Source organism: Psittacula echo (assembly GCF_963264785.1).
Source record: "Psittacula echo genome assembly, chromosome: 9".
In the NCBI taxonomy this organism is placed as follows: domain Eukaryota; kingdom Metazoa; phylum Chordata; class Aves; order Psittaciformes; family Psittacidae; genus Psittacula; species Psittacula echo.
Genome location: NC_137745.1, coordinates 8,329,722 through 8,342,878, shown reverse-complemented (window position 1 = coordinate 8,342,878; position 13,157 = coordinate 8,329,722). Strand labels below are relative to the sequence as shown.

Genomic DNA, 13,157 nt, shown 5'->3' with positions numbered 1-13,157 from the left:
TAATATCTTTTAATAAACTAACATTTCCCCTTTATTTGTAGCCCTAAGACTGTTGAACGGCTTGCTGAACAGATGATTGGGTACAATCTGTCAACAAAACAAACTCCAAAGGATGGTGTGACAGTTAAAAAGGTAAGTTTTTTGCCTCTTGAAAGTTGAGAGCTGTGTTCAGCTGCAATTTTGCATTAATATACTGGTGTGTATGACATAGATTTATTTTGTCATTCCTTTTCCAATGCCTGATTGATTGCATCTAATTGACAAAAGAAATGTTACTTTTTCTTTCATTGTGTGTATGTATTTCGTCCGTCAATTTCAGCATAGCTAGTAGTGGGAAATAAATTCATTTCCATTACCTGTGTTGAAGGGAGTCCTGTATCATTCTTCACCAAATGCATACTAAATGCTAGCATAACTTTCTGTAGCATTAACTGTACATGCTTATTGATGTTCTTCTTGGAGAAGTATTACTTATAGTAATAATAATATCTATATGTCATATATCCTCAGTTTTGGGCAGCTGTTACTGAAGATAGAGACAGATTATTTTCAGAGAATCAGAGAACAGTTTGGGTTGGAAGGGACCTTTAAATTCCATCTATTCCAAACCCCCTGTAATGAGCAGGGACATCTTCAAGTAGACCAAGAGCCCTGTGCAGCCTGACCTTGAATGTTTCCAGGGATGGGGCATCTATCTCTTTGGGCAACCTGTGCCAGTGTTTCACCACCCTCATCATAAAAAAATTCTGCCTTATATCTAGTCTAAATCTACCTGCTTTTAACTTCAAACCGTTACCCCTTGTCCTGTCGCAGTAGGACCTACTAAAAAGTTTGTCCCCATCTTCCTTATAAGACCCCTTTAAATATGCGTGGATTTGCATGGGAATGTTCTCAATTTAAAGAAATAAAAAAGGCGTCTAAAAGTAGATTCTTCCTAACATGTTGCAGATACAGAGTTAAATGTGGTTATGGTAGTGGTTCAGCTAATATATGGCAATTCATTTACCCATGATGGTACATATTGCAAGGTGCTGAGATTTACCTCAGCATAAATGTATTGCTCTACTGAGAAAGAGCCTTCATACAGGGATGTAGTCAAGAGCCACACTCCTGGTATTTGATGCCAAGAGATAATTTGGCATGAGCTGAAAAGAATTGCAGTTCAGTTTTAATATATTGTGAGCAGCTTGGTATATTAACATAGAAGGAGAACACCTGTCTGGAAAGATACTGTCTAATGAGGGCTGGAGGAAGGAGCTCAGGCAGTTCTTCTCCTGGGGACAGCAGATTACCATCACTCCTCATAGGTGTTGTTAAAAAGAAATACTAGATATTAAAAAGAAGGAACAGTATTACCAAGGCACGTCTGTCAGAGATCGTGATAATACTAAGGATATATAAGAGGATATACATTTCCCATATAAGGCACTCTGCTTTGAAAAATTTGTATCGTAAAAGCAGTTTTCTTTTATAAATTCAGTGGTTTTATTCTTTTGCCCTAGTTGACCTACTTTGAATACATCAGTACAGGAAATACCACTCTTTGAGTGCAAGGCTGTTCATTTACATATTCAGTTCTGAAAAAGAAACTTCTAATTTTCTTTCAAATTGATAGAAATGAACGAAAGGTGTTGGGTGTTAGGTTTTTGAAATGGATTATTCAAGGGATTTGTAGTAAGATTACTTTTTTACCATGTGTAGAATAGCTATAGAAGATTTAACTTGTAATTGCTTTCTTCTCCATCCACACTTTGATTGTATGAACAAACAATTGTCAAGAGTAGGAAGCTAGGGCATATGTGGAGTTTAAGGTGATATTTTGGTGGTAGAGGAAAGCATACAGCCTTGATAGATTGTGTATTTTTCCTTTGCTGTAGAGCTACTTGGAAACTTCTCAGGACAAAGGTTGCAAGTATTTTAATATTGAAACATGATAAACTAGTGTGATGCTTTTCACCGGGACAAAGCGTATCATCTGTTGTCGTGACCTTCCATTCTGATTATGGACTTGTCTTTTAAAAGCCCTAGGACAATTCATGCCTTCATTGCACACACATTTATCAGGAGAATAGTATGTTTTCTATTTTTGGTGTTGAAATCTTGATTCTTGGTCATTTATGGTGAGAGCTGACACCCTGTTTTAAGTTAATTATGTAGCAGTTCAGCTAGTGGTGTGTTAATGGTTTCCCCATTGCTTGTTAGATAGTAAAGAAAGCACATTTAAAACAATTCATCTAGGTCATCAAAAGGCCATTTCCCAGAAAAAACAATGTCTTTTTAAGAGCCTTTACCTTCTCCAAAGTTAGCTCATTCTAGGACCTATAAAATAGTTGAAGGAGTCAAGGCGTTCATGTTTGTAGTACAAGGACTGCAATGTCAAACACTGAAATTTTAATCAGCGGCCAAACAACAGTAATATGATTAAAAGTATAAGTTTAGCTATGTCTAAGATGTCATTTAATGCAGTAGGTAGTTAGTGCACAGGAAGTGCTAGACAGACTCTTTGAGCTTGCTAAGAGCAGTGGGGAAGTTGAGATTTAATAGCTGGCATTTTTGTTCTATTTCAAGGCATAAGCCTTCTCCGTATGTGAACGTAAGTGTATGTGAGTGTACATGTACTTAGAGAAAATTGCAGTTCAGGGAGAAAAGAAAAGGCACGGGTTTAGGTTTTGTGGGTTTTGAACTTTTTTATGTTCTGCAAAGTTTGTGTGAGCTCATATGTTTTAAAGAATTTAGGTAATACATGTTTTCCAGAAGGAAAATAGTTATTAAGTCACTTTCTGTGAGGCAATCAATGAGCTGGTGTCAAGTCAAGGGGTGGAAGTTGCATACCTTTGACATGTGTTTATAAGGAAGGAATAAAAGACAGGAATTTTCTACAATTAGGATAATTTCTGAGCAGAAAATGGAATTTTCAGCTTTCTTCGCCCGTGTACCTACTGTGGAATTTAAAACATGTTTGTGCTTCTTTAGATTGATGTTTCTCAAATAAACAGCAATCTCCTCAGGTCCCTTGTAGCTTGGAAGCTATTTTGTGAGTTTACATAAAATTCTCCTATGGCAGTTTGGAATTTGGAGAGCCTGGTTATCTGAGGAGACAGTCTTCTCTTATCATGGCAGCCTGAGACTTCATTAGCTGTGTTTTCTCTCCAAGCAATAGCAGTTAACCTTTTGAATATTCAATTCAATATAAAAGAGCTGTTATAGTTACCCTTATGAAATTAGATGTGTAACTTAAACTTTTTAGGTAGTGGTTTGTTTTTAAGAAGGAAAGGTTGAAGTTGCCAGGTAGTTTTCAATAAAACTGATTTTTCCCCAGGACATTTAAAATATAGACCTGATATGGTAAAGAGATAATGATGCTTCACATTATTTATCATAAGCAAAACGGACAAAACATGAGAAGGATCAACAGTCTTATCCAGTTTCACTACTCTTAACTCTTCGTTGATGTGTTTGTGTTGGTTTTATCATGTGAATGATAGGTAAACTTTAAGACATAATATTTAAAACCCTTGAACACTATTTTCACTGGTTTTGCTCTGCATGAGACAGGGAGGATGGTGAAGGGAAGTAAATGCTTTGTTGGGAAAATGAGCGATGTTACACATCTGACAATGTTTACTCTGCCGGAAGCCTGCCTACTACAAAGTAGATGGACTCTCAATAGTTTTGTGCATTAAGACAGAGAGAGAAGTATTTGATGATGTTGACATAGTTTTAATAAGCAATAGTGTGGACAATCACTTGGGTCAGAAGTAGCGGTTGAAAAGATACCTGATTTAATAATTTAAGTTCCACCTGCTGTGCTTGCAGATATATCTCTCAAGACTTACTGAGTCTCATCCTAAGTCTGGATCATTCTGATCCTGAGCACAGCTCAGACAAGATCCAGTAGTGCCAGCTGGTTTTATTTGACTTCTGTATGTCTAAACGAATTGACTCACGTTTTTCAGGTACACTGATGCAGGAAATATAAGGTGAAAACATGCATGCAGGTAAAAAGTAGCCAATTGAGGATATATTCCATATCTTTGCTTGTTAATTTGTCACATCTTGGTAGGTAGCCAAGCTGTGTTTCTGAAGTTGACTTTTAGCATCCCTTTATAATAGCATACCATAGGCAGATGGTTTTAAATAGTATCGTAGTTTTTAAAGTTCTTGCTTTTCTCCTTCACCCTAGTTTTGTTTAGTTTGTCTTTGAACAGTTGCTGTTAGGACTATTCCTTTGCATCACGTTATGTAAAAGTTGAAGAAACAATATTACTATGTTTCCAAATCAAAAACCCCATGCAGAAACAACATCTTTCCTTCCATTCTGGACACGGCTTTCTTTAATGCCTTGTTTCTTACTTTTTCTTTCCCGTTCTGGTAAGATGTACAGCCAGGCAGAAGGTACGTACAGTTTTTCTTGTGTACTTCAGAGTAGAATGTCAAAAAAGCAACTTATTTATAGTCCTTGAACTGTGAAATCCCTGACAATACTTGATGGAGCACATCTTGCCAGGTAGGCAGAGTTTTAAGACTGCAGGTGTATACATACCTCTTGGATCTAAGGAGTTTGAACTGCTGACTGATGAATGAATTTCAAATGAATTTCACCTTATGTTTCATTGGGAGTGATGAATTTCATCTAAAATAATTGTCGAAATTGTCACTTTATAAGCAGACCATGTTAGAAAGGCATTGCTGCCTAATACTAATATTAACCTTAGGGAAGTGATTTTCCTAACTTCTACTACTTCCATTGAAAGATAAGAAATAGTAGCTCTGCTAAGGAAGAATGTAATTCATTGTCATAAGGAGAAGTGATAGTGCTAATTTAATTGCAGAGGTGGCTGCTCAACTTCCAGGTTGAAAGGCAGAAATGTATGCAGAGCAGAAATACAGCTTTTTCACCTGAGATGATGGCACCTATAATGATCACGATGAACAATTAGTAATGAGCATATGGAGATTTGAAGAACATTTTGGGGAATTTATCAAAACATAGTTTTAGGAGCCCGTTGCCAAGTATAAAATTACTTAATCTCTGAAATTGCTTCAGTAGCTATTGTTAAACTATTGCAGAAACTGACAGTTCAAATTAAGAGTTATTGTAATACTAAAATGGAAAGGACTTTGTGTTTAGCATGTTTTTAGGAGGAGAGAAAAAATTGTTACAAAGAATTTACCTGGACCATTTTCACCCCAATTTTAATGTGAATACTTCTAGATTCCAAACATGTAGGGTTTGAATCATCTGTTGTGTTATGTGCTGAATTATCTGTCAGATACTGGAACAAAGGGGCTGTGTAGTTTATAGCAAATACCACAAATTAGTAACTTTTTGGAAAACCAATTTTTTTTTATTTCTAGGTTGTGCAAGTATCTGAAGGTCACGCATCTGCTTGTCTCTAAACTGAAAGTAAAAAGCTGGATGGCAGAATTATCTGTAGCCCCATTTCCTTAGGAAGTGCTTAGGCAGGTCTAGAATTCAGTGCTGAGATTGTAAGTGTAGGAGGGCCTTCTGTCAGAATGAGGAAGAGAACTTAAGCCTGAGGATTTACTGGTGAGGAATGGAGCTACTGATGAGCTGCATCTGACGGGCAGCGTACCCTCTCTCACATCTGTAATTTGCAAACTGTACTCCCTTGTGACTCAAGTTTTTCTGTGGTTAGCTCTTTAAAATGCATGTAAAAAGTTAGTATGGAGGCTTTCAGCAGCAGCTCCAATTCTCCTCTTGGAACACCACCAACTCTTAGGTGTTCCTAGATTGTGCTGCTTATTACGTGCCCCAGTGAGAACAGCAGCATCAGGGGAGCCTGTTGTTTGGGGAAAGAGGATTTCTTGGGGAAGAGATTACCGGGTTGTAATACCTTGTAAAAAAAGTGAAACAAGTATTTCTTTTCAGGGTAGCAAGTATCAAACTGCTGTGTTTTAAGGCAGTGCAAAAACATAAGCCACCATGTTCTCTGCTTCACCAGCTAGATGCACCAGTCAGAACTGCTCATGTTTTGGGTTTTTTTATTATCTTCATTTTCAGGTGATGGTTGCAGAAGCACTGAATATTTCCAGGGAAACATACTTCGCCATTTTGATGGACAGAGCCTGCAATGGACCTGTTATGGTTGGCAGCCCACAGGGTGGTGTTGATATAGAAGAAGTTGCAGTTACTAGCCCAGAACTTATCTTTAAGGTAGGAATATAACATTTTACACTAAAAATTTTCCTTGTCAGTTCTCAAAAAGAACATATCCCATCTCCCTCTTCCCCCCCCCCCAGCCCTTTCTCCTTCCAGTTTTCCTTCTGCCACATATGGAAAGAAGACAGTAAGAACCATAAAAATTGTTTCACCCAATAGGGGATCAGATCTGTTATCTAGTAGGCGAATGAAATATGTTTAACATCTGATTCTGTCAGTATTTGTGTCTCCAGCTCAATTAGAAAAACAGCTTAAATCTGGCTTTTCTATGATGCGTTAAACTTAATACCTGAGCTGTTTCATGATTGAGTTTCACTTTCAGGAAGGTACAGTTTATTCACAGTGGGTCAGTGCCCAAATGGTTGTTGTTTCTGGAGTTGGTTATTTTTTCTCATTGACAGAACTATTAGTTGTTTCTTTGTACCTGGATGACTTTTGCAGCTGAAATACAACTGTTGTAATTGCTTTCTTAACGATGACTACATTTAAGTATTCTTCATGTTACTGTGGCATGGTAATGAGTAGACGAGCTATTAATCTGGGAAAATAATTGATACCATCAAGTGTAATTATTCAGACAATTATAAAAATATTTAATGTGCGTTCTAAAAATTACACAAACGTTCCAGTGTTACTGGGCAGTGACACCCATTGCCTTGAAAGTATTCCAGAAGATGTCATTAAAATTAACAGACTAAATAGTCGTCAACGCCATCTGTACAGTAATTAAAAGTGAAAACTGGTGTCACATTGTCTTGTCAGAATGCCACCCTGAAGAATTCTGTATCTTTTTGGAAGGACTGTTTTGGAGTTGGTGTAGTAATTATACCCTATAGGCAGCTGCTGTAGCCCCAGTCTCGGAGAGCTTTGGCAAACAGCCATGCTTTAATTACTCATTTGCAAATGTATGCTAAGTGTTTTCCTTTTGAAGTTCTAAATCTCCATTCAGGTTGAATATTTAGTTATATTTATGCACGTTATTGTTGCAGGAGGAAATAGATATTTTTGAAGGCATAAAGGATCATCAGGCATTGCAGATGGCAAAAAATTTGGGATTCAAAGGACCTTTGCAACAGAAGGTAACTTGACTATTCCCTCCTTTTTTACTGACAACATTTTAGCCCGGCCATATGACAAATGCTTTCCAAATAGACACAGAAAGCCAAGTGTCCATTAGATCAGGAGTGTTTTGACATTTTAAATGCTAAATTTCACCTAGATAATTGTCATCAGGCTTTAGCAATTTGAATAAGCTCCTTATTGTTCCACAGTGAAAGTTCCTGGTCTTTGGTGGGTGACAACATGCTGTTACACCACATGGGATTCTTTTGATTCCGATGGAGCTCAGTGAATTACATGGGTAGAGGTGTTTTGGAAAATTTGGCCCTTAATATGGGAGAATCTCTCTGGGTAATAGAGGCCTTTTTTTTCTGACCATCAACTCAAACCCAAAATGCTGCCAGCTTGTTGTCTCTTCAGTATCTCTTTTATATGTGTGTATATATAAATATATGAATTCCATATTGTACACAAATATGAGAGATAGTTTGCCTTTATGAATCATTTTGCAGAGAAGAGAAAGATTGTTTATGTTACTTTTGTCTGGTTTTTTCCCCCATGGTATCAAACTGTCATTTCTGTAGAACTCCTTTATTTTTAATTCAACAGTTTTAATTATTTTCTATCCCAACCATGCAATTAAAAAACGAATACTCATTAAGTTGATTAACACACATTTGAAGATTTAGCTGTATATCTAATGAGGAGGAATGATTATGTAGAACCTTTCAGCCCTTGAAGAGTTCTGGTACTTAATAATTAACAGCAATGTACGGACTTTTCAACAATACATTTAAATAATGCTGCAGTGAATGCATTTCTTTCCTTGTGCTATCAACTCAAAGGAATTTATTGAAGCATAGGGACATAGTTTTTATTCAGACAAATCCTGGTATCTACTTACACATTCACTATTTTTAGGTTAGGATTTTATGCTTTGCCTCAAAGAGGCTCAGTGCTTGTAAACCTTGAGAAAGAGGAGTGCTGGCATTAAGTTGCCTGATTCAGAGACATAAAATTACAGAATAGAATCATAGAACAGTTAGGATTGGAAAGGACCTTAAGATTATCCGTTTCCAACCCCCTGCCATGGGCTGGGTTACCTCACACTAGACCATGTCACCCAAGGCTCTGCTCAACCTGGCCTTGAACATTGCCAGATATGGAGCATTTACCACTTCTGTGAGCGCCCTGTGCCAGTGTCTCACCACCTTCACAGTGAAGAACTTCTTTCTTAAATCTAACCTGAACTTCCCCTGTTTAAGTTTAAACCCATCACCCCTTGTCCTATCACTAAAGTCCCTGATGAAGGGTCCTTTTCCAGCATCTTTGCTAGGCCCCCTTCAGATACTGATGCTGAAAGATGGAGCAGGCCTTAATATAAAGTTAAGTGATTCTGGTGCTCTGTTACACTTACGGTAGTGTAAGAGGGCAGCAACAGCTTTTCAGGTTGCCCAGAATCAATGTGGGGTTACACAGTGGGACTTTTCCCCAGCGTCACTATTGACAGCTGTACCCGTTGGTATTAGGGCAGGTTGTCAACCGAGTGTTCATGCTTCATAAGCAATTTGTATGTTGCTTCCAAACAGTAACTCTTTACAGAGTCTTAAGACGTGTTGATCCCCAATCTGGGCTTGGAGTTGAGCCTTTCCAATCATACAGTTTCCTCTCTTATTAATGATGCTGCAAGAGAAAGCTAACTTCTGTCATTTTATTTTTATTCACTTTGCTTATTAGGAGATATCCCAAATGTTTTTGGTTCGTGTACTTCGGTCAATTGGTCAGTAATGAAGGAGTAAATTTGAATGTTTCTTTATTGATGCACTTCTTCACCTGCAGACTTACTCAGCTAATTGATTCATCACACACTGACAGCCTAAGGGTTTGTTTTTTATGAACATTCATGTTGCTGTTGCTTAAGCCGTTCTATTAATGGAAGAATGTTCTAAAAACAAAAGACTTGGAAGTTAGTAGCCACAATACTTTCAGCCACAGAACCAGTCACAGAGCTAGATGGTGAAGAACAGTAAGGAATAAGCAAGAGTATCTTGTGAAGAGTAAGCAGGATGCTTCTGACATAGATTCTTCAAGGAAACATTTCAGACTGATGTAGGAAGGAAAAATGTATTTTTTTTCTGAAGTCATAATGTGCAGATACTGCTTTATGGTTTCTGAATTTAGACTGATTAACGTGGATGCAACTTAGATCTCAGCATGCTGGAGAATGTGTCATTATGAACTCTTCACATTAAACTTGTCATAGTTATCGTGCTCTCTATTTTATAGAAAATCTTCAGTTTGTGTAGTCTTCAAAAGCTCAGTCACTAGATGTTGTGCAGTACCATAATGCTACATGATAGCTGGTTTAGGTACTACACAATTATGATTAAAGAAACAAATAAAAGTAGTAATTATCTAGATCTAGTGTGCAGTTGAATACATTAAAAATAATCGATAATTGTTTACCTCTGCCTTGAAAACATAAACTTCTGTTTTTCTTTGTGGTAATTGTAAATCACTTGATCAAATTTAGGCAGCGGATCAAATTAAGAAGCTGTATAATCTTTTCTTGAAAATTGATGCCACTCAGGTTGAAGTGAATCCCTTTGGTGAAACTCCAGAAGGGCAAGGTAAGAAATGGAAGGAAACAAATGAATGCATTATAAGTCTTTATTTATCCAAACTATAAATTAAATTGCATAGAAAGCTGTAAAAGCAGCTTTGCATTAATTTCATTTTGTCATGTAATTTAAGCAACATTCATTAATATTCCCATGGCAGATTTTACATTGCAAAACCTTTTGTTATTTCATGCAAATAATCGAAGTATTGGCTTCTACATGTTGTGTTTGATGAGAAACAGTAACGTTTTCTGCTTTACTGCTCTTTGTACAAGTTAGGTTATTCTTGGTTTGGGTGAGGTTTTTTGGTGTTTTGGGTTTTTTGTTTGTTTTTGCTGTTAGATTTACTGAGATTGTGTGGAAAGAAACTTGTTATTCTACATGTCTAAGCATGTGGGTAAGTTAAAATTTTAAGTGCATGACTACAATCTACTAGAGCACAGGAGAGATTCCAGCTGGAACTGGTATTTAGATACATCATTTGGGAAGAAAAAGGGTAATTGATCTGCTTCCACCAGAAATATAGGGCTAAGGAGGTATAACATAAAAATATGGCACCGAATTACCTTTCACATCATTCTAGTAGTTGGTTTTCCAGCTGAAACCTTTCCTTCCCTTTGCCTTTACCCATTTTAACAGACATTAGGAATGTGGCTGCTTAATTGCTGTTCTAGAAACTTTTGGGAAAAGATCACTGCTGTGTCAGTTAAGAACATGAGTTACTCATAGTGAATGAAATAGCATTTTTTAAATACTATTTATGTGCCCACAGCTAGTTTGTAAAGTAAGCAGCTTTTCAGTAAAAACCCATGGTTTTGGCTCAGTTGGTCAGGAATTCGGATGCTGAATTGTGGCTAGAAAGTATGCAGTCTCTTCCAATTGTCCAACCTTGTTCTTCCCTTTTTAACAATAAAAAAAACAAATGCAAAAGAATTGGGAGAGAATTGTCTACAGCTTAAAAGGAAAACTCTGCTGGTAATGAACTTTGAAAAGCTCTAAAAGATGTAAAACAAATCCTGCCCCACCCTGTTTTACTGATGCATCTTAAATGGTGATGCTCTTTGTTGTAAAATAGGCTCTGGGGCACAAAAATGCTGTATCGTAAAGTGACATTTTAACTACAAAAAGGAAGATCTTGTCTATTAAAGTGTAGGTGAGGATAATTCAGGGATAATGATAAATATTAAATATGCATCAATTTTTTTAACATGGTAAGCTGTTTTCAGGTTAAACTAAGCTAGAAGAACATATTTATGGCTTAAATGTATAAATTCTGCTTTGATAGCAGACCTTTTTCCAATTCCTTCTCTGTTGTGGTTGGGTTTTTTTTGTGTGTTCTTACCACAAATCTTATCCTTTAGCTCTCTGGATAGAGTTTACTTCATGAGAATGATGACTATGCCTTAACTCTTTATCTGAGAATCTCTCACAGCACTGTGTGCTCAGATATCTAGTTAATTTGAAGTACCATGATAATGTGCACGTTGAATCAGTAGTTTCTGCATTGTAAACCTCGCTCAGCTTAATAAATGCAAGTCACATTCATAGGAACTAACTCTGGCTGTGTTGGTTCTTATGTGCTTTGTGAAATGTGTGCTGGGGGAAAGAAACAAAAAGCCCTGCTGTGGACCAGTGCAGTTCTATCATATGCTGTATTTTAAATGGAAATGGAAAATATGCCTTCAGAACCTAGTAGTAGACTGTTGTTTTCCCCACCATTCAAATAGATCTGTTGTCCTCCTTAAAACCAGTTTGGAATGAGGTAAGATCATCTTCATTCTGTGTTGCACAGTGAAGTTAAAGCAGAACAATAAAATAGGGCCTTGTAAAATGAATGGTCTGGATTTTGCAAGTTCTAGCAACATGCAACGTGCAACACTTTTGACTATTTGAAGATGAATGGGACCTTTAAAATAGGTACAACAAAAACTGCTGGAATTTCCTGCACATTATGATGTTCACTTCAACACGAATTCGTTGGTATGCTTGTCTGCCATGGCTCATGTACTTACAAGGTTTATTCTGTGGGTTCAAGACCACTGATACTGTAAAAACAAAATATCCTTTCTCAAAACTTCATGAAATAATTATTTAGTAGAATAAATGACCAAGATACCTGAAACATAGAATCATAGAATAATTATGGAAGATACCCAGTAGTCCTTTTGCTCAGTCAGATATCAAGAATTTGGGACATTATGACAATTGCCTTCTATCAGAGCTTGAGGTGAGCTCTTTTTGCCAGGACTAGGTTGTTCTGGTATTTGCACTTGGCATATTTAGTGAGGAGGGCTTAATTTGAGCGATGGTAGGGGGTTTTATGCTGTTTTTTTCTGAGGTGGTTCTGCATGTGTTTCACATCCAGGAATCTGAGGAGCAAAAACAGAGTGGGTTTCAAACTGCGAAAGCCATCTTACTAGCAGGCATACACAGAAACCTTCCTGTGCTTTATTTGTTTTTGCTAGCAGTTTCTCCATCTGAAATGTCTTAAAGAAGAATAAAGATAAAACAAATGGAAAAACATTTGAGTAGCTTAATGCAGCTATTTCTAATGATACGCAAATCTCTGTATGAAGACCATTTTTCCTGTCTAAGTAACGGTTGAGATGGATTGATTTCTTGCTGTGCTTTGTGTTTTTCATTTGTGCAATTTCCATTAGAAAATACATTGTCATATGCATTTCCTTTTGTTTAATTTTGTAGCAAATTCTTTGTTAACACGATTGGGTCAGAAGCCTGTAACTGCCCGTTTATTTGGGTTCTTTTGTTTGCTCTCAATGTAGGCTGTTGAATTGGCGGATGACAAAAATCCCACACTGCTAGCAAAAACAACAGAAGTACTCCGTGAATACAAGTGCTGGAGCTTTCTTTGATATTTGTTTAGACAAAAAAAGTCCATTTGTATAATCTATCATGCATGTAACAATGTGCTTTTGATGGTGCAAATGGGTTGATAAATATTAATAGATGTTTTTCCTGCTATTTTGTACAGCATAGCCTTTGTTAAAGGTGACTGTTCTGGAGAAATGAGATTCTATTAATGTGACATTGAGAATGTTCATGTCTGAGGTAAACAAACTCTGCAGCTGCAGTTTTACTCTAGCTTTGAGTTGTTTTAGCAATTCAAAGAACTTAGAGCTTGAAGAAGAAAAATGGTACCAGTCTTAGTTCATTGTTAAAAAAAGATGAAAGCAGCTCTAGTACAGTAGAAGCATATTATGAACTTTAGATGCTTCTCCTATTGGCAGATTCCCACTTGATGGTTGACTGGGTAAGATCTAGACTCTTCCAAG

The 13,157-nt window shown here is 36.9% G+C and overlaps 1 protein-coding gene across 1 annotated transcript in view; it reads left to right on the top strand.

Moving 5' to 3' along the window:
• Positions 1–13,157, top strand: part of SUCLG2 (succinate-CoA ligase GDP-forming subunit beta) — a gene marked incomplete at both ends in the record, with an annotated part of 128,560 nt that overhangs the window by 63,515 nt on the left and 51,888 nt on the right. Inside the window, 4 exons of the mRNA XM_080625486.1 lie at positions 42–132; positions 6,026–6,178; positions 7,174–7,263; positions 9,777–9,873. Coding sequence (XP_080481612.1) covers positions 42–132; positions 6,026–6,178; positions 7,174–7,263; positions 9,777–9,873 — 431 coding nt within the window. The remainder of the gene's footprint in view (positions 1–41; positions 133–6,025; positions 6,179–7,173; positions 7,264–9,776; positions 9,874–13,157) is intronic.